The 27,054-nt window shown below is 42.8% G+C and overlaps 1 protein-coding gene across 1 annotated transcript in view; it reads right to left on the bottom strand.

The window, feature by feature from the left end:
* Positions 1–27,054, bottom strand: part of EGFLAM (EGF like, fibronectin type III and laminin G domains) — a 172,955-nt gene that overhangs the window by 85,276 nt on the left and 60,625 nt on the right. The window contains exons 5-7 of the mRNA XM_081230395.1: positions 24,274–24,391; positions 22,920–23,055; positions 3,007–3,173 (exon numbers count right to left, since the gene is read on the bottom strand). Coding sequence (XP_081086521.1) covers positions 3,007–3,173; positions 22,920–23,055; positions 24,274–24,391 — 421 coding nt within the window. The remainder of the gene's footprint in view (positions 1–3,006; positions 3,174–22,919; positions 23,056–24,273; positions 24,392–27,054) is intronic.

The raw sequence follows: 27,054 nt of genomic DNA, 5'->3' as shown, positions 1-27,054 counted from the left end.
AGCCCGCTGCACCTTGGTAGTGCACTTGACATCTGTCCTGAGGTTCACGGTTCAGGGAGCATCAACCCACAAAACATCCATGAAGGAAGGACCCGAGGTGGGGAGGAGTAGGAATTATGAGAAAGGGGAAGCCCAGCATGTAGAAATACTCATCTCACAAATTCCTTCAGGAGGTGTTCAAAATATTTAACAACTTCTTGGCTTGGGTCTAACCAATCACAAGGGCTGCCAGCTGTAAACTACCAGGGCTATACTGATGCTTGCTGGTAGCATTTCAGACCTGCATGTATGTTTTACTCACCTTTTGGTATGTGCAATACACCTTACAGGTTTTAAAAGAAAAAAAAATTCTTAAAATTCTTGTTCTGTGCTGTCAGAACTTCCTTAGTCCCTAGATTCTACAAGGACTGTCCCCTGTGCTTTATTTAACTGCTGACCTTACCTTTCTCATGCCATTTTGCACTAGAAGAAGAAGAACATTCTTTAATTTGAATCTCCCTCAGGGAAGTGGTTTAGCAGTCAGCCAAACCCAAGTTCAAATCCTGCCTTTACAATTATTATTCTTGGGAAAATACGTAATCTTTCAAAGACTCAATTTTTTAAAATCTATTTTTTTAAAAAAGGATACTATTAAAAAGGGATAGTATTCCTGTGGCACAGGGTTTTTGTAAGGATTACTACGGGGCTTCCCAGGTAAGTGCTCGAGATGCTGACGGCTCATAGGAGACTTTCCCAATGGTAGCTCTGATATTCAGAATTTATTAGAATTCCAATAAGGGCTATTTGGTAATTAGGCATTTTTATATATGGAAAAGTGGGTTTTGGAGGTAAAATAATAGTCTAGACAAACAGCAGAATAAGAAGTATGAATTTGCCAGAATACAGGTTTTTCTAAAACATTAGAAATGGTCATGACCAAAAAAATCACAATTGAAATACCAATGACAGCACATTCTTATATATTCATGAAACAGGCTATCTAATAAATTCTATTTCTGTTATCCTGATTTGAGTAGCTGTATATACATAAACAGTTAAATTTGACTTATTTAAGAATATTTCATAATTGAGAGCTTTCACTGAATCAGCCACATCTCTTGCACACAATTACTTTGAAAGGATAAAGTTTACTTCACAAAGGAGACCAATTGTAACAAAATGTTACATATCTGTAAAGCACTTTCACATACCTTATCCCACTTAATTCACAGAGCTGGCATCTACCAAAGGGGAAGTAATTATCAGAAACTCCAAGACCAGACTAGTGTTTCAGTTTAAAAAGAAAAAGTTCAAGAGATGCCCCTCCACGCCCCCTCCCCTGACTCCAGTCTCCACATCCACGTCCAGGGCCAGCTGAGGTGTTAGAGCTCATCCTTTTTGCACTTTCTTGCCTCTGTGGAGAAGGAGATACTAGGGGATAGAAGGAAGGAAGTGAACATGGGGCAGCTCACAAAATGGGAGCGGACGAGTTCAGCGTTGGGGAAGGGTGGGTAGGCACACAGCACACAGTGCCTGCTCGGTTTATAATACAGAAAGACAAACTACGTGTTTCAAAACACAGTCAGATCCTGAGGCCTGCCTCAGCTACTGTTGCCCCATCTTTTGGCCATGCATCACGAAGCTTAACCAAAGATTACAGAGTAGATCTCATCCAGCAAGAGTGGAAGGTGGCCGTCCTTTGATTTGAAATAAAATTGTCAACATTTCTTCTAGAAAGAAGGAGCTTCATCCCTTGCCGCATGAATGGGGAGTTTTAGCTTCTAAATTCTAAAAAGCAGTGAAACAATTGTTGGGTGATGGTAGTTACTGTGTATGTAGGGGTGTGTGTGTGTGTGTGTGCGTGTGTATGTAGGGTGTGGACTCACTACATCCCCATATTCCGCAACAATTCAATTTGAAGGATGGAGTCCTAACATTCAAGGTTAGGGTGAGGGCTGGTTTTAGAAGAGCCAAAATTCCTAGGACTTAGGGAACTTGGTGAATCTCCACCCCTGGAAACAGCAGGTGGGCACGGAAGTCAGCTGTAGGGCTGCTGTGAAGCAGAGGGGAGGAGTTTAGAAAGATCAGCTAACCAATGAACGCAGGGCTCTGTGCTGGCCAAGGCAAGCCTCTGGCGGTGCTACGTAGGCTTCTTTTCTGAGGGCTCCTTTCCTGGCTGAAGAGACCCAGGGATGGTAGTGGGGCTCTTCAGACACAAGAACCTGGGGGAATTTACCGGCAAAATTGAAAACATTACAGTTTTCAAACAAAAGAAGTGCCAACAGGTCAGTTCCGAGATCTCCCCACGACACAGGGTTCTAGGTTTGTGTACATGTACCTCCCACTTCCAAAAGACAGAGGTTTCTAAGCCAGATTGGCAAGGTGGACTAAGCAATCGAAATATAGTTCTTGAATCGTGTGGGAGCCTCTTAAACCCCAGACCACAATCTGAATCTGACTTTTCACAGTTTGATGAACTGGCCCAAGCTTCTCCAAGGCCCCCAGAGAGGCACTATGACAGAGCCTATGCTACAGACCCCCAGCTATACATCGGCATGCTAGCGACTTGGATTCTCCTTCACCATCCTTCCGAGGGGCTGATGTTACTTGAGCGTCCTTGATTTGCCGGTGAAGAATAACCCTGAAGGGTCTGGGAGCAGCATTTTTTCTCCTATGATTCTAAGCTGAACCCATTTTTTCCAAAAGATGGAAAGGGGCAGGGGCTGCACATCATCTTGGTATGTGATCTGTTTTGTACCCATGAAAGAAAACTGACCTCAAACTCCCTAAGGATAATGCAGAAATAAACCTTCTGCTGACCTCCCGTACAAAGAAGCAGCCTGGCCCTGTGGAGGGCCTCTAACTTCCAAAGACCTGGGAAAACCACAGCAGGAAAGGCTGAGGACACCCCCTTCCAGACTGCCCTTTTGCGGGGCGCTAAGCAACCTCCGTCAAGTGGGTCCTCAGGAGTCAATCCCAGCAACGCAGCTACGTCTGTCTGTCCTTCAGAAGGACCGCAGTACTCACAGGCGGTTCGGATGGTGTCACTGGGCTGACTACGGGGGCTGAGACCGTGGGGGTTCACGGCCCTCACGGCAAACTGGTAGCTGGTGTCCGGATCGAGGCCCTTGATGACCATGGAATCCATCTGGAGCTGCTCTTGGATTAAGGTCCAACTCTTGTCAAAATCTGGCCTTTGTTGATTAAAAAACAAAACAGAATGAGAAGCAGTAGTTCAGTTACAGCAGAGGGAAGGAAAGTTTGCTGGCTATGTCAACTAACAGCATTTGAGTTCTGGAAGCAAGACATCAAAATGAGTGAACATTTCCCACCTAAAAGTGATCTGGATTTGAAATCCCAGGTCATGATTTTTAAGCTCTTGCCAATAAAAGAAAGTAGATCCTTTTTAGGGCCAGTTCTAAGCACTGTTTAAAGATCACCCACTTTTCCTTGCATGGCCTTGACTGTGGTAAAAAGATCCCCACATAGGAATTCGGTTTCAAGGACTCTGCCTTCCAGATGTTTCGTAAACAAGCCTTCCCCTGATAGTTCCCATTCCCAGGGGTCAGGAGAGCACAGATTCCATCTATTCACAATCTGTTCACAAAATAAACAAATATAAATGTTCTAGGGTGACTAATTGAGTGAACTGCCATGGGAAAACCCAAGAAGATTCTGTAGCATGGCCATTCTTACTCTTCACAAAACTACAAGTGTGCCAACTTGCCGAATGTTTGCATGGACTCGGACCTGTGCCTAGTGGTGGGAGACGGTTGAAAAGCAGAGGAGGAGCTAACGGTATCAGTCACTGAGGCCATTCGCATCGCCCGAGACTGGGAGCTGTTCCCCAGTGCTTCTGCCTCAGCGGAGCCACAATCCAAGCACCTGGGTTCCGGGCACTGTGGCCCAGAGACCAGTTCATCAGGCCAACGCTTGTACCCTGAGGTCTTCTATGGCAGCCCTGGGCCTCCCAGTTCTCAGGTTTCAGGGGGAGCCACAGCCTCTCAGCTATATCCCAATGACGGAGGTTTCCGCCATTGGGACACCCTCATTGCACCCTTGCAGATCACAGCCCCGTACCTCCTCCCAGGCCCAGCCCGACCCTCGGCACTGCTCTCTGGGGTAGCTGTCAAGGGCCAGTTTCTGGATTTCTCCACACTGCAAGCAACAGAGCTGGGGAAGTCACCAGCTGGAGGAGTTCTCTACCCTCCACCTTCCTTCCTCCACCCTCCAGCTTTCTGCTCCAGCCCTTTGCCAGACCTACCCTTGCTTCAGGTGCGACAGGATCTGCCATCCCCTTCAGATCTTTATTCTCCTCCTCTGCAACCTGGCGGCCAAAGTGGCTTCCTTCCCTGCGGGGCCCCTGCCCAGAAGAAGCTTCCACCCACGGTGGACTCACAGCTGCCTGTGGTGAACTGCAGCTCCCTGCCACCAGTGCCGCCTCCTGCCTGACCCCCCCTTTCTCTGTTACCTGTGGGCCCTGCTCTGCGGCCCTCCAGCCTGGCTGTGTGGCCCCCGCCTGCTCCTGCTACGCGGGTGCTGCCTTCACCTGCCAGGCCCTTCGGCCCTAGCTTGGGGCGAGCAGAGCTGCACCCAGTAGAACTAAAGCCATTCCAGGATTATCGAAAACTGAACAGCAACCTTGGGGGACCTGGGTCATCACGTACTCCTCCAGCTGGAAGGTCTTTCTCTGGCCTCAATTCCCATCTCAAGGTCCCACCTTCCACCTACAGTGGAGTCTTCCACAGCCAGAGCATCGACCTCTACCAGCAGGCCTCCCCACCGGATGCCCGAAGCTAGACGCTGAAGCACTGGGAGCGGACAGGGCCACCTTCTCAGGAAGCACTGTCCCGAAGGGCACAGGAGCCTGGGTCCCCATGGGACAAGGAGCCTGGATTGCCCCCACCCCACTGAGGGAGCACCCTTTGCCCCCACCTCCTGGGGCTTGTATATAGATTATAAATATATAAGGGGGAAAGGGGTGGGTGGGGAAGGGTTGCGGGTCTGGGGCCTTGCTCCCCCTCCTCCCCCCTCCCCTGGTCCCCTATCCCTGGAGACGTTTGTTAAAAAAGAATTATAAAAGGATCAAAAAAAAAAGTCTAGCTTCCATCTGGGGGACAGCATACAGGGGGTAAGAGAACAAACTCTGGAGTTGGGCTGAGCTGTTCAAATCCTGCCTCTATTGATCACTAGCTGCTATTTCACCTCTTTAAGTCTCTAGTTCCTCATCCGTAAAATGGGGTGATAAAAGTACCTACTTAAGAGGGCCGTCATAAAGGAGAAATGAGCTCTGTATCCCAGCACAGTGCCTGGCAATGTAACTGAGCAGGACCCTATGGGGCCCTCCCAGAACAGGAGCCCCCTCTTCCCAATGTCCTCAGCCTGCCTTTTGCCTGTAGAAAAACTTTAGTCAAAGAATAAATTTAATCAGAAAAGTGAGAAAGGAAAAAAAAAACGTCAAACAAGTTAAAATAATAATAGTTTAGCCATTCAACAAAGTCAAAGACCTTTAGTTCCTCCTCAAGGGCTATAGATAATATTCTGAGCCACATCTTTTGAGCTGTTTTGCAGAAACTGAAACACCCACCATGTGGAAGAAGTTAACTGTCTGCTGCTCACAGGCACGTACAGCCCAGACTGGTTGAAACCAGAAGGTTGATGATATTGACTCACAATTATCTCACCGCCAGCCAATCAGAGGAGTGTCCATGAGTTGATCACACACCCCACAACCCCCTTCCCTTATGCCTTTAAAAACCTTTCCCTGAAAGCCTTTGGGGAGTTCGGGTCTTTTAAGCACTAGCTACCTGGACTCCTTGCTTGGTGCCTCGCAATAAACGCTGCACTTTCCTTCACCACAACCTGGTGTCAGTAGATCGGCTTTACTGCGCTCGGGCAAGCAGACCCAAGTTTGGTTCGGTAACAGCATCACACTGTAAATGCTCAGCATGGATTAGCCATTATGTAAGGGATGTACCCACCTCACAGAGCTGGCAGGCAACCCTTGGCCACCTGCTCACTCTATACCCATGAGCTTCAATGCAGTAGCACTAGCGCACGTGGCTAGTCAGTACTTGAAATGTGGCTCGTCTGAATTGGGATGTGCTGTGAGTGTAAAATGTACAATGGATTTTTTTAAGTGTAAAATATCTCATTAATATTTATATTGATTACCTGTTGAAATGATGATATTTTGGATTCAGTGAGTTAAAAATACATATTATTGAAATTAATTTCACTTGTTTCTTACTACCCTTTAAATGCCCCTATCAAAAAACTTAAAATTTCATATAGGTTTGCATTTACTATTGGCCAGTGCTATTCTATATGGACTTCCTAGTTGGAGGGAGAAAGGAGAGCTTTCCAGGTAATAAGAACTACAAAATGAAATTTGGGAATCTTTGTGCATGGCTGGGGGACAGTGCAAATGGCCTAACTGGAGTGGAGAGGTTTTGTTAATAACTAATAATAGCTATCATTTATCATGTTCTTCAATGCATATCAAGCATTTTTTTTAATAGTTTAACTCATTTACTTCTCACAATTACTCTATACAGTAGATACTAATATTAAACAGCCCCCCCATTTCTTTGAAGAGGAAATTAAGGCACAGAATAGGTAAGTAACTTGCCTGAGGTCACACAGCTGATAAATGGTGAGGCCAAATTGGGTTGATGGGGGAAGATTAGATTAAGAAGATCCTTGATGCTGAATGAAAAATTGGGGTGATAGGGATTGGGGGATTCTCCATCTTTTACTTTGCTCCCTGACCAACCTCTCAGCTCTTCTATTGTTAAACCCCTCTTCTCACAGATATTTAGAGGAAGGCAGGAAGCAAAAAATATTGATGTTTGCCCTTTATGAACAACTTAATAGGCAAGGAGGTAAAGATTCATTTTGCTAAAAGGAGATGCCTGGATGGTACAAGGATTTCTCTAATATGTGCTCTCCTAGTTTTTCATTAGCAAGAATTGTTGAAAGCCAGATGGAGTCCTTAAGCCCAGCAAAAGATGCTTCCTTGGGCTCACTGTGCTGAAGAAAAGTTTATGGGGCCCATATCTCACAAGAATCCATGTGTTTGGAGGAGCAGAGGTCACAAGCATGACCACTGTAGGATGTAGGGCTCATTTCTCTTTCTCGGTATCCTTTCCCTAAAGATGGATTTCTCATGTAAACTAACTTTGTCATCAAAGAGAAAACCTCAGTGAGTGGAAGGAAACACATTTACAAACTCAAATTAGAACAAAATCACTTCACAGAGGAAAGCCACAGGGATGCCTAACAGTAAAGTCAGGAAAGATATGATCTTTAGATAAAACTCTCCTGTTAGCCTTTGCTAAGTTTCCCTTGTGACATTTATAGAGGAAAGGACCTGTCACTGCTCTCAGAATGTGCCACTGTCAACCCAGGGCTACCTGCAAATATCTGCAACAATTTTCATGTAAAAAATTACAGCTTCCCAACCCCCACAAAAAAAGAGATTATTTTCTATTTGCTCATTTAATGCAAGAAAGAAAGCTACATTTTCAGCGAATAAGAGATTGACATCATTAACATTTAATTTCATTACATACAGTGAGACAGGAAAGCTCATGTAGATTGAATACCAGTCCAAAACCTTTAATATTTTGCCTCTGATTTTGTCATGGGTTTTGCATTTAAATGTTTTTAGAGTCTCTTGAGGTACAAAAGTGCAAAGGCAAGGTTGAGAGAGAGATACTCAGGCAAAAGTATTGTCTTAGTTCATCCTCAAACAATAACTTTATCTTTTTTCACTAAAGAAAATCATCCTAACTACAAAGTTGCCAGTCAAATCACCATAGCAACACTAGCCTCCCAATTGCCCCAACCAGGAAAAGCCTAGAGGGGAAGAAGCAGCCTAAGAAAGTGCAGCCATCCCAGGTAAAGATGGGCAGCCAGCAGTAGGGCAGGCTCTTAAAAACTTTTCCAAATAGCGGGATAGGGTTTGTTGTGCATCCTGTATCTCAGGAGTTCCGTAGGACACCTTTGGAAGGTGGTTGGGCGGGGGAGTTCAGGTGGGGCAGATACAATATGGTCAGCAGTGACTATTCAAAACCCAGTTAGCTGGTTCAAGTAATCAAAACACCCACTGGCTCGTTTTGGTGGGAGGAAGCATTACCACTGGCAATATTAGCATCTAGCCTGGTTATCAGGAATCTTAGAGATTGTTTGGTCCAAGTGTCTGAGGGCTCTCAGAAATTACATGCAAGATTCTATGTGTGAACTTCATTTCATTTTCCTAAGAAAAGTGTCCTCAGCTTCTTATCAGATTCTCAAAGATAATCGTGATCCCAAAACTTTTAGAGTCACTGTCTAGTCCATTCTCTCATTCTACCCACATGGACACTGAAGGAAAATAATTTATCCAAAGTCATAATACCACAGGGTGGTATATTTTTCTGTTTTCTTCCCTTTCTTGTGGCATTTTGACCACCTCAACTATTGCCAAGTTCACCCTTAGTGGACAATCATTTTTCTTGGTACCATCAAACCCAGTAGGTGACTGCCTTGGGCTATTCAGTTGGCAAGTGATTAATGATTATCAACCATGCATCCATCACAGAAGTTATGTTCTGGGAGGCTCTAAGGAACTATAAACACAACTCCATTCTCAGGGACTTTATAATTTAATTGGTAGATAATACATCTAAGGACAATTAGGAAGCCAGTGCAAAGTTGCATATTTCAAGAGCCATATTTGAACAGGTCAATGTGAACTGGCATCCTGGGGAATGTATATGAGACCAGGAAGAATTTAAGTTAGATTTCAAATATATTTGAGTTGTGATAACTGAAAAGGAATAGGGCACCTCTGGGTGGAGAAGAGATGAGTGCAGCATTAGCTCTATGTATGAATGTGGATAAATTAAGCACCAACTACATGTAAAATATAGTGTGGAATATCCAAAAAGAATAAATAATATGGGTTCCTAACATGAATGATCAATTAACCTATATAAAAGATTGGTATAATATATAAAAACATTAGCCATAAGTAAGTAGGTAAATAAATATACGGCACCTCTGCATATCACACATAGTCAAAGCTTTCCTTGTCAGCCTCTACCAGTTTGTTAGATTAACCAATGATCCTCATTAGTTCCCACTAATTCAGGTGTTGGCTTATCAAGAGTCCATTGTGTTTATTTCTAAATTTATTTATGACTTTCATGTTTGTTATTGTAATTATGTTATTTAATGCCATATTATATAAACTAGTGAATATGAGTAAAAAATATAGTGATAGCTATGTTTAATGGTTTTGAAAGACTTGGTAAAGCTGAACCACTAAAACATAATTGCCTTTGAAGTAAGTGAAAGCAAGGCAACTGTAAAAGAGTGAAAAGCAGATTATAAAATTCTAGAATGATTTTGTAGTCAGATAACTTTGCAAGTGACTTTAAAATTTTAACTTGAAAAAACTATAAGTAGAAATTGTAGGTGATACCTTCGAGGTGTGGTTAAAATGTCCATATTATCCAAAGCAATCTACATATTCAAAGCAATCCCTATTAAAATTCCAATGGCATTTTTCACAGAAATATAAAAAATACTAGCAAACAAAATTCAACAGCACATTAAAATGATCTTACAGGATCAAGTGGAATTTATCCCTGGGATGCAACATAGTCAAATTGATAAATCTGATATACCACATTAACAAAATGAAAGAAAAAAACCAGAGGACCATCTCAATAAATGCAGAAAAAGCATTTGACAAAAGTCCACATCGCTTCACGATAAAAACTCTCAACAAACTAGGTATAGAAGGAATTTACCTCAACATAATAAAGGCCATATATGACGAGCCCACAGCTAACATCATACTCAACAGTGAAAAGCTGAAAAATTTTCTTCTAAGATCAGGAACAAGGGTAAACAAATGTGTCCACTCTGACCACTTCTAAGAAACCTACTACTAGAAGTCCTAGCCAGGGCAATTACACAAGAAAAGGAAATAAAAGCCATCCAAATTGGAAAGGAGGAAGTTAAATTGTCTCTGTTTGCAGATGACATGGTATCATATATAGAAAACCTTAAACATTCCACCCAAAACTGTTAGAACTAATGAACAAATTCAATAAAGTTGCAAGATACAAAAAACAAAACAAAGCAAAAATCAGTTCCATTTATATACACTAACAAACTATCTGAAAAAGAACTTTAGGAAATGCAAATAGTTGCTTGGGACGTGACCTCACAAGACATTCATGACAGAATAAAACGTCAAAATGACTTCCGTGTGCAGAAACACAAGGGCAAAGCCAACTCAAATGATAAATGTAAAATCTTATATTAGGTTTTTTTAAAAAGCCAATGGCCTAGAAATAAGGCAGAGAAAACCTGGTGTGGCAAAGATCTATGGGGAAGGCAGGGGGCATTGATCACAAACTCAATATGAATTCTCTGGACTACTTGCTGTTGAAAAGGCCTAGTGTCCATATCCTTGGAAAAAGTGGTTTTCTAGGTTGATCACTTGGCAGAAGTGCTCTAGACCCATCTCCACTTGAGGCAGAGTTCAAAGGGCTGGTATTGATTGGCTTGGGGTAGAGAGGATATAGTGAACGTATGCCAGTGTCGTTAGATAAGAGATAGACAGTCAAATGAAGATGGTGAAGATGCCTTCTGTGTTATCCATATTGGACTAGGAGGCCCAATGGCTCCTTACAGGGAAGCCAATGGCAGTGCATTATAAAGAAGACCGACCCTTTGATGGCAATTAGGAATGGTTGACAACAAAGTCAACTGCATGAAAGGGCTGAGCTCTGCATCAGCAGCTGTCTTGAAGCCGAGGTTGGGTGGCCATCCATCAGAAATGTAACCAACTACTTCCTGAACACAGTAAGAGGTTGGACTTCATTCAATGTCTCTGACCTCAACTCACAGTAGGAAATACATTTTTGTATAGCAACCCAATATACCTATTCATATATGTATACTATATGTATATGACTCACATGTGAGTACAAAACTGAAAAAAGTTTCAAGAAAAAGTACTTATCCTTACTATGTTATTCACTTTGCTATTTCCTCTTCTTTCTCTTCATTTCCTTTCTTTTCTTCTTTTTTTAAAAATTCTGAGAACCCACTAAACTGATTTCACCACCCACTGAAGTGTTGTGACCCATAATTTGAAAAACACTGGACAAGAAGTTTTTCTTCTAGAATACCTTAGATGGTGCTTCCAACTCTAAAACTCCGAGAATAAAGAAAACAGATTTTTTCAGCCATGAAGACAAATTTATGACTTACAGATAAATGTTCATAAAGTGGAAATGCAGCCTGTTAAACTCCAAGTATGCTCTAGATACATCACTCTCTAGAGCACTGTGTTTCAACATTTGTGAATGATCCACAATAAGACATACATTGAACATAGTGACCCGGTACACACCACAAATATGCACACACAGCTGAAACACAAGTTTCACAAAATAATTCTTATTTTTATTACGTGTGATGCCTTCTGATATTTTCTTTTCTGTTTCATTTTACTTTTGAAAACCTGTTGGTCAGGACCCCCTCAGCTGATTTCTTTACCTTCTAATGAGCCCACGGGTTGAGAACCCCTTCTCTAGAAAGTTCAAGCTGAGGTGGGGAGTGATATTCAAGCATGTTAGAGACATTAACTAGGAAACTGGGTTAGGAATGGTTAAATCCAGCTAAGAAAATACTTCTGAGAGAGGAACTCTTTGGAGAAGAAAATAGCCCTCTAGGGGATCCACAGAACATCCAGAATGGCCTTGACAGTGGAGACCACTCTATAGGTCTGAGATGGAGGGGACCATGTGTGTCCTCCCTCCCTCAGTATGGGACCTAGCATTCCATGGTTTAATGTTTTCTGGAGGACCTTGGGCTATTTGGAGGCTCCTTCCTTCAATATTTTCCTTCATGTTATTCCTTCTAAGCATCCTTTCAGACACAGAATTGAAAAAATTCTTCTCTGGATTCTCCTACCGCTTAAACCTGATTCTACCATTACACTGAATATTCCACCTTCTAATGGAATTTTACATTTCTGTCTTCCCTACTAGGCTGTGAGTGCATTAACATGCTGATTGTTTTATTCATTTCCGTGCTCCTTGGAATGTCTGCATGATCTTTCAAAATGTAAATACTACCAATTCCTTTTCTGCTTAACCCTTCCCATAGCTCCCTGTTCCTGTCAGGACAAAAGGAGATCCTTATAAAGACTTTCCTGCTCCAATCCTTGCTTACCTACCCAGCCTTATCTCTCACTACACAGAGCTCCAGGCTTCTGAGCAAGTCCAAGAACATTTTCTTTTTGCCTCCAAGCCACTGCTTGAGTAGCTTCTTCTGGCCTGAGCCTTTTCACACTGCATCCTCCCTCCCCTTGTGCCTGGTTATTGCTGATATGTCCTCCTTAGTTCCTGTAAGAAGCCTTCCCAGATTCCTTCAAAACTGGGTTAGATGTCAAGGTTGTGTTCCTCTAGGCCCCTGGCCCCCACCCCTGCCCGCAACACTCACAGCTCTGGACTCTGCTCACCTGCCTTCCCCACTGGACTGTCCAAGGAGAGGCAATGGCTGATTCACCCCGAAATCTCTTGCACATGCTTTGCACATGGAAGATACTCAATACATACATGTTTGGATGAATGTATGCACATAGTAAGTATCCAGTAAAGGGTGAATTGAGCTCAATTAAAATATCTTCAAACTTAGACATTAGCAATAACACAATGCCCTAAACCAGCGGGTAGCAAACTTCAGCTGCCTGCCAGTTTTTGTAAATAAACTTTTATTGAAACACAGCCGCAACTATTTGTTTAGGTATTGTCTAGGCTGCTTTCCTGCCACAATGGCAGAACTCAATAGTTGAGAAAAAGACCACAAAGCTGGCAAAGCACAAAATATTTACTACCTGACTCTGCAGAAAAATTTGCCAACCCCTGGTCTAAGACAACAGTCTTGGACTTCCCTGGTGGCACAGTGGTTAAGAATCCACCTGCCAATGCAGGGGACAAGGGTTCGAGCCCTGGTCCAGGAAGATCTCACATGCTGCAGAGCAACTAAGCCTGTGCGCCACAACTACTGAGCCCGCGTGCCACAACTACTAAAGCCCACACGCCTAGAGTCAGTGCTCCGCAACAAGAGAAGCCACCGCAATGAGAAGCCTGTGCACCACAATGAAGAGTAGCCCCTGCTCGCCACAACTAGAGAAAGCCTGCGCACAGCAACGAAGACCCAATGCAACCCCCCCCCCAAAAAAAAACGTTTAAGACAACAGTCTTTAACCTTGTTTGTGCTACTTTGACAGTCTGCGGAAATCTGTGAATCCCTTCTTGGAATAATATTTTTAAATGCATAAAATGCATAGGATCACAAAGGAAACCAGTTATACTAGAAGCAATTACCAAAACAATAAAAAATTATGATATATTAATATACATACTTCTTCATTAACACATTAAATAACAACACTTAGCAATAGATTTAATAATTTCACAGTAGTGATAACCATAAATATGTGAGTGATATGTGCAACAATTGTAATGGGATAAGAACATATCTGTGACTCTAATGGTGACAAAGTCACAGGAATTGCTAATGCCACTGCAGCTTGTTGATTACATTCATATTTGAAGAAAACATTACATTTCAGTCGGTAAAACTAAGAGCGTAATTTTTGTCCAACCAAAGTTCAGGGACCCCTTGCCTTCCATCCATGAGCCCCTTGGGGATCCACAGACTACCGGTTAAGCAGCCTGCTTTAAGATCCCATAGTTATCCAGGGTAAATACGACAGGAGTGAAAGAAAACCTCCTGCTCGGAAAGGCCTCCAAGTCCCTCTCAATTTTACAGACTTGGTTTTATGCAGGATTTGCTCTACACTAAAATAAATTGCAGAGGGAAGTCCAAAACCACTAAGTAATCACAGTTAAGAAAAAAAAAAAAAAAGAAAGATGTATTATTTGACCTGCAGCTTTCAGCCATATTTCTTTATTTATGAATTGATTCCACCCAACCAAATGACAAACAGATGGATAAAATGAGGTAATGATAAACTCAGCTGGCAATTTGTCCCTGATGGGGCAACTGCAGGGCACACTTTCATTTACAGTTTACAAATGGCTCCCAACACTGGTACCCAAGAATTCAATTTGTGTCAACTCCCATCAGTCTGACCAGGGATTACATCAGGAAAGCTCACGGTAGGAAGGCTTGAAGCTTTAAGGGATCAATTTGTAGAACTCTAGGTCAAACTTCTGCAAAAACGTTCAGAATCGCCCTTCCATTTGATCCTGAATGGAGGAACTTGATGGCTACCAGAATTTCTGGGACTACATACCACTCTGGAAAGTGGTTCTGAGATTTTCAATTTGGAAACTAAAGGTAAGAAAAAGGAATTTTTCACAAAACACCACTTGTTAATATGAAATGTCAGCTGACACCCAAACAAGCCCACTCTTGCTTATTTCTAATTCTATTGTTGGCTGTAAGGAAGGCTTATACTTAAACAGCACAACTTCCTAGACAATTTCTTGAAAAGAAAGGGAGATTTTTGTTGCTGTTTTTCCCCTTTCTCCTCAAAATTGATTAATTGTATAAGAACAATTCTTTAAGTATATCAAGCTCTATAATTTTGGGGGGCAGGAAAACCAACACAGGGCTACATCACTGTTAAATATTGCAGCCATTTGCCCAGTTATTGCTATAAGTTCTAGTAAAACGCTATGGAAAAAGTTGGCAATTCACTTGCAGGTATGAAGGGCTCCAAAACACAAGTTATCATTAATATGAAATAAAATCGCAATGGCAGCTTTCCAGTTAGTCTTATACATTAGGTATTATTTGAAGCTTTACCACATACCACTATCCCTTTTATGATGAGAAAACAAAAGCAATAAGTAACTTTGGGTCGGGGGGAAGGAAAGGGGACGTGCATGCAGATCCAGGTTGGATTTTGTTTGCCTTTTATTTCTGCAGTTAGTAAGGAATGATATTGGTTTCTGCCGTGGCCTTAGAAATCAGTGGTAAAGGATTCATTCAATCTCCTGTGACTAGTATGTCAATACACTTCCATTACCGTGGGGCTCAAGGTAAGGAAAAGAACTGACACTTAAAAATATTCTTCCAGGGCTTCCCTGGTGGCACAGTGGTTGAGAGTCCACCTGCCGATGCAGAAGACATGGTTTCGTTCCCCGGTCTGGGAGGATCCCACATGCCGCAGAGCGGCTGGGCCCGTGAGCCATGGCCGCTGAGCCTTCGCTCCGCAATGGGAGAGACCACAACAGTGAGAGGCCCACTTACCGCAAAAAAAATAAATAAGTTAAAAATATATATATATATTCTTCCATAAGCCACTCTTCTAAGTACTGTACAGACATCTATTTATCTTCACAACCCTACTGAGGTGTCCACTATTATCATCCCTACTTTACAGCCAAGGGAAGTAAGGCTCAGAGAGGTCAAGGATCTTGCACAAGGTGGCAGCTAGTTGTCACTATCTGGATTCAATCACATGACTGCCTGTATCCAAATGTTCTCCAGCACCTACTTGACACGTGCTATGTTTACTTCATGTAGGTGCCATATTCCACAGAAGGGAGCCAGTCAAGACGTTGCCCTCATGTCCTGGCAGGGAGGACAGACTTCGAACAAGCAATTAACTACAAGTGTGCTGAGTGTTGCTCGTAAATGTTGCAGGTGTACCTAACCTAGTCTGAGGTGGGGGGCAGGGTTCAGGGCAGGCTTCCTGGAGGAGGTGGTACTTAAGCAGGGGAACTGAAGGATGAACAAGAGTTAACTAGGTAAAGAAGTAGAAGATATATCCTGGCAGAGTATAGCAAGCATAAAGACCTTTAGCGGAGAAAGAACATGGCTATAAAGGAAAGCAGGAAAGACCTATCATAAAAGCCTTAATAAGAACAGCTTGCATTGACTGAGCACTTACTGTATAATAGGTGCTCTTCTGTGCATTTTGTGTGCATCAATTCGCTTTATCTCACAACAGCTCGATGAGGTAAGTAAATTATTATCCCCATTCTTCTGTCTGAGGCACAGAGAAGTTAAATAATGCAACTAAAATCTTATGGTTCAAAAGTGGTGGAGGTAAGGGTTGGACCAGGAAGCTAGGTCCAGAGCCCTGTGTAATAAACCGCCTATACTTCCTCACCTTTGTCATGAGGACAGAAAATCAGAGCCACCAGATTTTAGAGGTCAAGCAGTCCAGCCTTATTTCATATGTAAGGAAGCTTAAAACTGGAATAAAGCCATTTGTCCCCAGGATTAGTGGCCAGCTCAGAGCTGTGTCTTCTGATTCCACATTTGGACAAACTTAAACCTGAGAGATGATACCAAGCATTGGACTGTAAGTCTCGCTTCTGAATGAAACACTTCTTTAACTTTCATAGCCTGTGCCCTTGACCATAAGTCATATCACATCACCCCTTAAAACTGTTCAAGGAGAATCCATAAGCCGTTCAGCTTCCGCTCTGAATCCCGGACTTGATCCTCATGTCAGTAACAGACTTTGCAGGGTCACTTCTTAGGAGGAAACTAATTAAATTCATTTGTTACTTGTCGGCTGATGATGGGATGGAAAGACAGATGACTTTTGACAAAAATATCAATCTGTAAAATAATTTTCAAAATTATTTTGAAATAATAATTTCAATGTACCAGCCAGGTGTGCATGACCTTGAGATTCTCAAGTAAAACCAATATGTAGACATTGCCATCAGCTTAAAAGCAGCTCTGCGTGAAGATGAATTTTGCAAGTCTTATTATAGAAGGCATCTGCAAGGGACCAGGGAATTATTTAGGCAGAAAGGTGTGAAAGGGAAAAGAAAGGAAGCATTGCTCTTTCATATTTATTAGTATTAGTGTCTTGGGCTGAGATTTTTGAGATCATTTCTTGACCTATGTCCCTAAAACACACAGAAATATTTTGAACTTTCACATGCACCCAAAATTAGCCTTGGTGGACTTTATATTAAAAATAGCCACTGAAAGCTTTAATCTGTCCTTTCCAAAAACTGACAATACAAAACACTGAAGCAGTTTTAACCAATCAGGTTACACCTACAGAAAAGCTACAGTAAGTCCCTTACATACGAACCTTCAAGTTGGGAACTTTCAAAGATGCGAACATGCGTTCACTTGTCCAGTCATGTAAGCTAGTTCATGTGTCTGGCGTACGTTGTCACATGCGTGCATCCTCTACAAGTGGTTGTGCTTTTGTGTACTTAACCGTACAGTACTGTATAGAGACGGTAGTACAGTATCTTTATTTCAAGCCCAGGATGTCCGGAAGCAAGTGTTAAAGCAGCAGTGATATAGCTGGTACTACTGGACTTTTCAAGGTACTGTACTGTAAGATTAAAAAATGTTTTATTCATTTCTTGTGTTTGTTTTTTATGTATTCTTTGTGTGAAAAGTATTATAAACCTATTACAGTACAGTACTATATAGCTGATTGTGTTAGTTAGGTACCTAGGATAACTTTGTTGGACTTACGAACAAATTGGACTTACAAACGTGCTCTCAGAACGGAACTCATTCATATGTAGGGGACTTAACTGTATAGGTAAGTTAAATGAAAACTGTTTTCACCTTTAACCAACCTGATAGATAGCATATATGGAACACAGCACCCCAATTGAAACATTACTGGTAAGGACTATTTGTCCAGGCCTTTGGGTTTTCATTGCCAACATAGTATATATTTTTCACTTATGAGAAAAGCACTTACCCTGAGGAAATTCTTAGGCAGAAGGAGGAAAGTTTCTCAGATATTTATAGACAAAATATTTCAAAACATAGGTAGCTATATTTATGCCTGGTTCTTATTTTAATGAACACTAAGATTGCTGCCCACAAAGAAATTTTCAGTATCACTTTAGAAATAAAATATTCTTCCTGGGACTTCCCTGGTGGCGCAGTGGTTGAGAGTCCGCCTGCCGATACAGGGAACACGGGTTCGTGCCCTGGTTCGGGAAGATCCCACATGCTGCGGAGCAACTAAGCCCACATGCCACAACTACTGAGCCTGCACTCTAGAGCCCGCAAGCCACAACTACTGAGCCCACGTGCCACAACTACTGAGCCCACGTGCCACATCTACTGAAGCCCACGCTCCTGGAGCCCGTGCTCCGCAACAAGAGAAGCCACCACAATGAGAAGCCCATGCACCAAAGAGTAGCCCCCGCTCGCCACAACTAGAGAAAGCCCGTGTGCAGTGACGAAGACCCAACAGCAGGCAAAAAATATATACATATATATTCTTCCTACTTCAAATGCATGTTTTTTTTCTGTTTTAGAAAAGCAGGAAGAAAAAGTTTTAAAAACTTTGCAAAATACGTTACAGCCTGCAGGCTTACTTAGAATTTGCCTCTTCAAGTCTTTTCTACACTGATTAAAAATTTTAAATCTACTGTAAAGAAGGAAGCTGATGAATAGTCCCCAGGCCAACTTTGGGAGACATTATGAAGATTACTCTCATCCTGCCTGAGCCAGAGACCAAGTCTCCTCTCTGATACAATCACTGAGAGCACCTTTCAAGGTGCTCACCCTGTGGGCATCCTCCATTTTACAGGAGGCAGAAGCTGGCTGAAGAACAAAAATTTGCTTGGTCCTAAGCCCATGACCTAAGACAGCATCACAAACACATGGAATGTCCACCCAAAATATGAACAAAACTAGCAAGTAAGCAGTCCATACCCTCTCCATATGAGACCCCATAGCCTGGTCTAGTGTAATTTTTCAGGTTAATCTCTTATTAGCCACTTACATTTTTCCTTAAAAGATTTTTGAGACTATTTCCCAACAATGCCTTTGACACCGTTATCCTCACTGAATAAGGGCAACTGATGAATAAGCACCTACCGAGACAGAGGACTGGAAGCTAATCCTCCAGTGACAGCACTCAGACAAGAACTTCACATTCAGATGGGTGAAATCTGAGGATAACTTCTGGCAATACACTGATTTCTACACTTTCCTAGCCTTGGCCTGTCAAAGGCCTGCCTCTGGGATAGGAAAAGACACTTTTGGCTCACCCAGAGACCTGTCACAGGTGTTTGTGTACACAGTAGGTATCTGGGCAAAAAGAATTCAATGTTAAACATTAAACAGACCTCTCTGGAAAAAATAGATAACTGTAGGCCCCCAAAGCTTTTCACACTAACTGCAGTTTCTGATTTAGAGCCCAGGGAAGCTCTCTTTAAACACATATCCTCAGGCTCTCAACTGAAATGGGATAGACTCTGAGATGTTTACAAACGAATGTGGGGATTTATTTTGCAGCCAAACATTAAATGCCACGACAAGCTGCAAGAGCTTTCCTTCTGGAATAATGGCAAACAGCAGCCTAAGATGAGGCTTCCCATTTCCCTAGCCAGCAGAGCTCCAGGCGGGCTGAGTCCAGCATTCCATCTCTGAAGGTGGATCACAGACATGAAGGGGACATGGGGCTTTGTAGAAGGAGCACTGGGCTGGAAGTCGAGAGAGTTCAGTTCTAATTTTAATTTTGTCCCTAACCAGTCATTTTACCTTGGCAAAGCAACTTAAGCAATTGAGTCCCAATTTCTTTCTTTGTAAAGGGGCAATAGTGGTAGTGGGGGGGGAAGGAAATAAACAGATATTGAATGTCTACTATGTATAAACACTTTATGAAGACTATCAGCAACAACCCTGCTGTGAGGGTCGCATGAACTTGATGTTACAGATGAGGAAATGGAGGTCCTGAGATTAAATAACTCGACCGAGGTTACATATTCTGGAAGAGATAGCAGGAGCAGAATTCCTAGTATAGGGGCTGGAGCCAGGAGCTGGCTTTCCTTATGCGACCATGTTCCATTTGGAACACCGAGATATCCAGGAGTTCTAAATATGAAGACATCTACAATGTCTCCAGGACATTGTAGAGGTATATTTGTTAAGATAAACAGATACAAAAAATATTTAACAGTTTGTTAAAATGGTATATACTTTAAAAATATTTATACATAAGAATTTGGGGTCTGAGCCCCTCAAATGTTAGAGGTTTGAATGTTAAGATGTATTTTTGTTGGAGAAGAATTAAAATTGTTAAATGTAGGTACATAACACCCATATATACCTTACAGGTGTATAGGGCTTTTGCTTTTTTGCTTGTTTGTTTCCTTTTCCTTAGCTTGGTTTTTGACATGGACATTTCAAAAGAGCTTTGTAGAAAGCTGTTTCTCATATGTGATTTCACTTGATCCTCCTAATGAGGACACGCTACAAGGCTGGAAGAAGTTATCACCCATATTTTGCATTGTAAGGACATTGTAGTCAATGCCTCTGGGGCCTGTGTCACCTCCCCTTCTCCCAGTTCTGATTTCAGCTGTGGCTGTCATGTGGAGAGTTTCATGTGAGCCCAACTTGCCTTGCAAGGTCAGCATCGAAGCTCAAGCACATGCTGTGCTCACATCACTCCTCCTTCTTCCCTGGACCTGCCTCCTTAATCCAAGGGCCAGCAGAGCCTAGAAGGGTGGGAAGTTGTACCCCTGGGGGAAACTTTCAGTCAACCAAAAAGAGGACAGAAGCCAGCGGGTAAATGGCTCTTGTCTTTTTGATAGGCAAATGAGAGAGGAATTCTGTGTGCTCCAGAGAGATCTCCATAGAATTAAGCCCCTATAGAGGCCCCCGTTGCCTGCAGAAGTGACTTCTGTAACACACAGTCAGATGTCCTCCATCCCTCTCCCAACCTTCTCATCCCTGCTTCCAAATAAAATAAACTACTTGCACCCAAGTCCTTGTAAAACGCTCTCCTTTTGGGGACCCTCAACTATGTGAGGCACTGAGACTACAGAGGCGAAGTGACTTGCACAGGGCCCCCTGCTGGCAGTAGAGGAGTTCTGTTTAGCAGTTCTGCCTCTAAATCCATCTCATTTTCTACTTTCAGTTGTACACACAGGTTAAGAAACTGCAATTTCCACCTTTTACCAATATGCCAGACTGAAGTTTAAAAAAGGAATACATGTTTTACCACAAAATTAATGATTCACTTTGTTATAAAGCAGAAACTAACACACTACTATAAAGCAATTATACTCCAATAAAGATGTTAAAAAAAAATAGTAAATGATAACTATCATCTTTGCTGAGGGTTACACAGATGACCTGCTGGGCTACTATGAAAAACGTTGCCCAGTTTTCAAAATTTTAAAGTATTACATTTTGCTTTGCTGATGTTAGACAAGTAAATTAGAAATGTTAAGTTTCACTCCAAGTTTTACAGATGAGAAAGCTGAAGTTTTAGGACTTTTCACTGTTGCAGTTTAACTACTATTGGAACCAGGCTTAGAATCTTTTCTACTCCAGGCACATTCCGGGCTTTGCCTACTAAATCTGTTCAACAACAGGATTGTAGATTATCCTCACTGAAGGGCATTGGTCTGGAGCTTGGCTGGGGGCATCTTTTATTTATTTATTGTTTAATTTTCCCAGCATCTCTTCCTCCCTTTTCCATTAATTGCACAACTTCGCTGTGAGGAACCAACCCTCTTGAACTCTCAATCTGTGTACTCCAGGCCTGAATGACCCACCAGTCTTTAGTTCCAGAGCTCAGAATATGACGAGTATCTGCCCAATCAGTGTACTGTTCTCCTTGGCTGCAGTGATTGGCTCAGCGAATGAAGAGGTACCAGAGCCTGGCCAACTAGAATGAATACTGAGACTCTACTGGGTCCACTGAGAAAGACCCACTCTTTTCCAGTGGGGAGCTGAGCTAGTAGACAGCAAGCCTTCAGTACCTGGTGGCCATCTTGCCACCATACTGGAAGAGCTTGAAACTGAAGCCAATAAAGGGGGGAGCATAGCACAGGGATGGATGGAGACAGACTGCTGATGTGATATGGAACTAGTCTTCCCCAAATTTAGAGTTGTCACAGGACTTGACACTCATAGGGGCCAATACATTACGGCCTCATCTTCTTTCAAGATTCTGCCACTTGCAATTCAGTAAGTCCTGCCTGAAACGAGCTCTGTACTCAAGCATTAAAGAGACTCAGTGCAGTACTTCTCTGAAGAAACAAATATCTGTTTTCTACTACCAAAAAATAGGCTAGGAAGTCAAGAAACAGAAGCAGAGCTAATCAAATCATGGCAGAATCCTTTGCCCCAGCTTCAGAGAGCCTAAGGAATGAGGTGCTGAGCAAGACTCTTTATGAATCCATGAAGCAACTGGTCTCAGACAAACCCAATCACCTTTAATGTAGAGAACAACATTGTTTCATCAGCTAGGGGCTTCAATTCAAAATTCAACTGCAACTAGAGTTCAGAGGAAGAGCCCTAGATGGGGAACTACTTTTGCTCATTGGTTGGGTGGGTGTTTTTTCAGTTTTGTTCTTGCTTAAAATTACATAGCAGCATTGAGAATCCATGTTTTTACATCTCTAAGTTCTTAGAAGAACTTCCAATCACTCTTCTACCTCTGATAATCTGAATACGAGAGCTGGAGAGGTAGACAAGAGAAAAAAGCTGAAACCAAACCAAGAAACTTTCCCCAAGGCAATATGGATGCAAAGGCAACAATGCATTGCACTTGTTTTTAAAGGTTTTTTTTTTCCTCTCCCTCGAGAAAAGTCACCACCAAATATATACTTCAGACATAATGTTTCAAACCCAGGGTGGCAAATTTTGAGCTTGAAATGCAGGCAGGCTGGCAGTGGTCCCTCGGGAGTTTTCAGAGTCTAGGACAGTCTGACTGTGGCGGGGAAGTGGGGAAGAGGTCAGGTGGGTACAGACAGGTTAACCAGATGACCCACCCTCAAAGAGGGCTGGGGACAGGTGCTGGCCCAAGTCAGAGTTTAAATATAGGCCTCCAAGCCTTTGTCGTCTCTTAAATTCACAGGCAATGGAGTCTTCTATCGTGTTTGGACTGACTGAGGTCAGTACATTTGGCTTCTGAATGGGACCCACTAACTTACCTGATGAATTCCACGGAATAGTACTGAATAGGGGAGCTTCCTTCACTCTCTCCAGGTTTCCAAGATAGGGCCACCTCGGAATCAGAAACCACAGTGACATGCAGCTGCTGAGGTGCTACTGGAAGCAGGCAGGAATCTAGGCAGGACAGCGAACGACTAGAGTTGGCTGTGGTCTTTGCTGCTGGAGAGGTTTCATGTATAAAACAACATGTGTGCTTTCTAGAGCTTAAACATCTCTGTTCAGAACTGCCTCACACTCCAAACCAAATAAACACACACACACAAAATCACAACTGGATTCTCAACTGGATTCATGTAAGGTTTGTCAATGAGAGCTGGTCTTCCCTTCTCCTCAAGCACCCCAGGCTGGAAATCCAACTGCATTATGTCCAGACTATTGACCCCAGGACACACAATGATGTGTACCCTTTAGAACCTCTGTTAGCATGTCGGAATTGATGTTTACCTACAAGGAAAATTAAATGCTTAGCGTTACTGTCACTTACTTTCAATTCTTTTGTGTATCCCTTCCTGCCCCCTATCATCACAATACATATCAATGGTAGGACACTTGGGAAAAGCCTCATGGGTAAAGATGTAGGATGATCCTATCGCCCCAAGGTAACTGCTGTTACTATTTTCATATCTAGACGTTCACATTTCCCAGCCTTTCTTTATTGCTTCGGCCAGAAATATTTTTTCTGCCTTCTCTTCCTAGCAAAACCCTATGCAGGTTTCAAAAACCGGGCCAAAGATATGGTTCTTTCTGAAACCCTCCCTGAGCCTTGGGGTGGAGAACGCGCTCCTTCTGAGCGCTCCCAGAGCCAGCTGGGCAGACCTCGGATGCACTGGATCTACCTGCCTACCATGTGCCTCTCCCTCCACAAGGAGCTCCTATGAGCAACGATGTCTTCAAGCCACTTTTGTCCCCCAGTGTCCAGGACAGACCACCTCAATGAGCCTTTGTTGGGTTCCCCTGGCCTATAAGATCTCTCCTCCCACTCCCCTTCCTCGCCTTCTTAACTCCCACTTACTTAATTCCCACTTAGCAGTCATGTCCTCAGGGAATCCTCACCGCACCCCTATATCGGATCTTACAACGGAAGATCTTACAGCACTCTGGGAAGCCCTTCTCACTGTCCACGGCCACACATTAATCAGATAACATCTCGACCCACGCCACTCACTTCTGAGAGGGCAGGGGCTGTGCCTGTTTTTGTTCACCACTGAATTCCCAGAGCCTAGCATAGCACAGTGCCTGGTACATAGTAGGTCCTCACTGATATACTGAATGAAGGTATGAATGAATAGCACCCATCACTTTCTTATTATTAATGAATTGAACGCATTTTACCTTGGAGCAAAGTGGTAACGTGCCGAGGAGAGCTAAGCCGCCCTTTGCCAGTCTGGCTGTAAGCTGCCACGCTTACTCGGTATTCAGTGCCTGGTTTCAAATCTCCGATCACTTCCTCCTGTTAATGACCAAACAGGAAATGTGTCAATGATCAGAAGTTCTTTTGAGGCAAACCAGACAATCTCATGAGGGCTGCATCTTGAGGCCCCTGTGAAATCTGCTTAGGAGATTGTTTTGCTTTCCTCTAGGATTGGCCAAGTTTTTTTAATTTGCAAAGAGGAAAACACCATGACATATTTCCCAAGACTAATGAATTATCCTTTATTGGAATCAATATACTGTCGTAGAACTGGGACTCATTCACCCTATCAGATGTTGCTCATAACATCTGAGTTCTTCAATGAGAGTACTGGAATGAGAGTACTGGCTGCTGGAATTCAGGTAACAATCTTTTCCGGGGTTAGAATCCCCCAGTTCTTTCTTTCCATTTGCATATCACAGATGCTCAGGGACTAGCCACAACAGCAAATTGAGGTTCTTGATTTATATCCACAAATTAGGGTCTCAAACTTTGGTTCTCAAATTTTAAACTGCATCAGAATCACCAGGAGGGCTTCTTAAAACAAACTGCTAAGCCTGGCCCACAAAGTTTCAGATTCAGTAAATCTGGGAAGAGGTCTGAAAATTTGCATTCCTAAAAAGTTCCCAAGTGATGCTGCTGGTGGTTCATCAACACCCACATTGAGAACCACTAGGACTGATGATGGATGTGTGTGTGAACTTCACCTGCACAAACAGCCTTGAGCAAAAAGTACCAGCTGAAGATGACTTGCTCCATCTTAACACTACGGTACCAAATAGTAAGTGGGAGCCTGGTGCCACTGGTCCCAGTACACTGTGGAAAGGATACTGACTTTGGAATCAATCAGTACTGGGCTTGAATTCTGACTCTGTCACTTATTGCTAGCTATGGCCTTGATATTAAATTCCCTGAGCCTTAGTTTCTTCTTCTGTAAAATGGGGATGATGTATAACTATCTTGCATAGTTACAATATTTGGGATAATGTATGTAAAGTAGCTGGTACCAAGGATGTCCTCAAGAAACAGGATTGTAATGCTTATTGTCTTAGGCATGTGAAACCCTTCTTTTTCTCCACTTACCTAGGTTCCACCTTCTCTGAGGCCAAAATCTTCCCCTTGACAGCTGACCACACAGAACTGATATTACCCTACCAAGTATTGTGCCACTAAATTAGCACTTATACATATTAAAAATTATTACTATTTCTCCCATGGAATCGCAAGCCACTTGAGAGCAGGTATCCTGTCTTATATTTCTTCACAACATCCTCTGCAAATGATTAAACATTCATTGTTGCTAAGAACTAATCAACTGATCGACAAAACTTTTAAAAAGATTCAACAAATAGTTATTGAATACTTACTACAGTAGTTCTTAACCATGAAAGCACATTAGAATCACTCGAAGATCTAAAAAAATATCAGTGCTAGATTCCACTCCAGACCACTTAAATCAGAACTTCTGTGGGGGCAGAGCCTGGGTGTCAGTTTGTTTAAAGTTCTCCAGGTGTTACTAATATGGGCAGCCAGGTTTGTGAACCACTGGTCTAGGGCTTGGTTCACCTCCTGGCCTCTGAACTCCATCTGTCTCCCCTCCTCTCTTTCTGCTGTATCTCCAACCTCTCCCTTATCTACCTGATGCTTCCGTAAGTATTTACTGTGCTCAAGTCACTCTTATCTTAGACAATCAATTATTCCCCACCACGCATATGCCCCTGTCTCCTCTCCAGAGATGCAACCTTCTTAAAGAAGTTGTCCCTACCTTCTCGCCTCCTATTCACTCCTCAACTTGCTCCCGTCTGGCCTCTCCTCACTGCAAACAACAGAGATGTTCCTACCAAAGTTACCACAACAACTCTGCAGTCAACCCAGTGGGAATGTCTCCATCTTTACCTGACTATTTGCAGCTTTCAATACTGTTGCCCACCCTTGCTTCTGAAATCTCTTGGTTTCCTTGGAAACCATGACTGCTCCTCTATGTCTCCTTCTACTTCTCTTGTTGCTCCTTCCAAGTATCTTCCACTGACTCCCCATTCTCTGCTGGCCCCTTAGGTGTTGGTCTTTCCCAGAAGTTCACCCCTCACCATCTCCTCTCACTCTGTAGCCTTGCTTAGGTGAGCTCATCTACCACTCCCTTAGCTTCTAGCACCTTTGAATGACATCTCCCACCATCTCCAGCTCTAACCTGCCTCTTGATCTCCAGACACGGGTTTGTGACTGCCTCTTGAACTTCTCTACCCAGCAACTACCATGCAACTCAAGTTCAACATAACCAAAGCTCAACTAACCATCCCTCCTCTGACTACCAAAAACAAAAGGAGAAATTGCTTCACCCTTTGTGTTCTCTCTCTCATTACCTAAACCAGAAATTCTCAACACTTTCCTCTCTGTGTTCACCACCCCTCCTCCCTAACCACCATTCAATCAGTTACCAATATTCTTTCGTATCACTCAAATCTGTTTATGTCATTTTATCCTCACAGCCATTTAAGTCCAAGTCCTCATAATGATGACAATGGCTCTGACTCTCCCAGCCACCAATACTTCCTGCACATCCAATCTGTACTCCACACTGCTAAGTTATTTTCCTAAACCCAAATCTGATCATGTCACTTCCACTTACAATAGCATCTTTGCATCCCCCTGTTTATCCCTCCAGCAGCATCTCCTGCCACCTCCCTTCCTTACATTCTACATTC

This window comes from Mesoplodon bidens (assembly GCF_964165515.1).
Source record: "Mesoplodon bidens genome assembly, chromosome: 4".
Taxonomy (NCBI): Eukaryota; Metazoa; Chordata; class Mammalia; order Artiodactyla; family Ziphiidae; genus Mesoplodon; species Mesoplodon bidens.
This window is presented reverse-complemented; position numbering and strand designations above follow the sequence as displayed.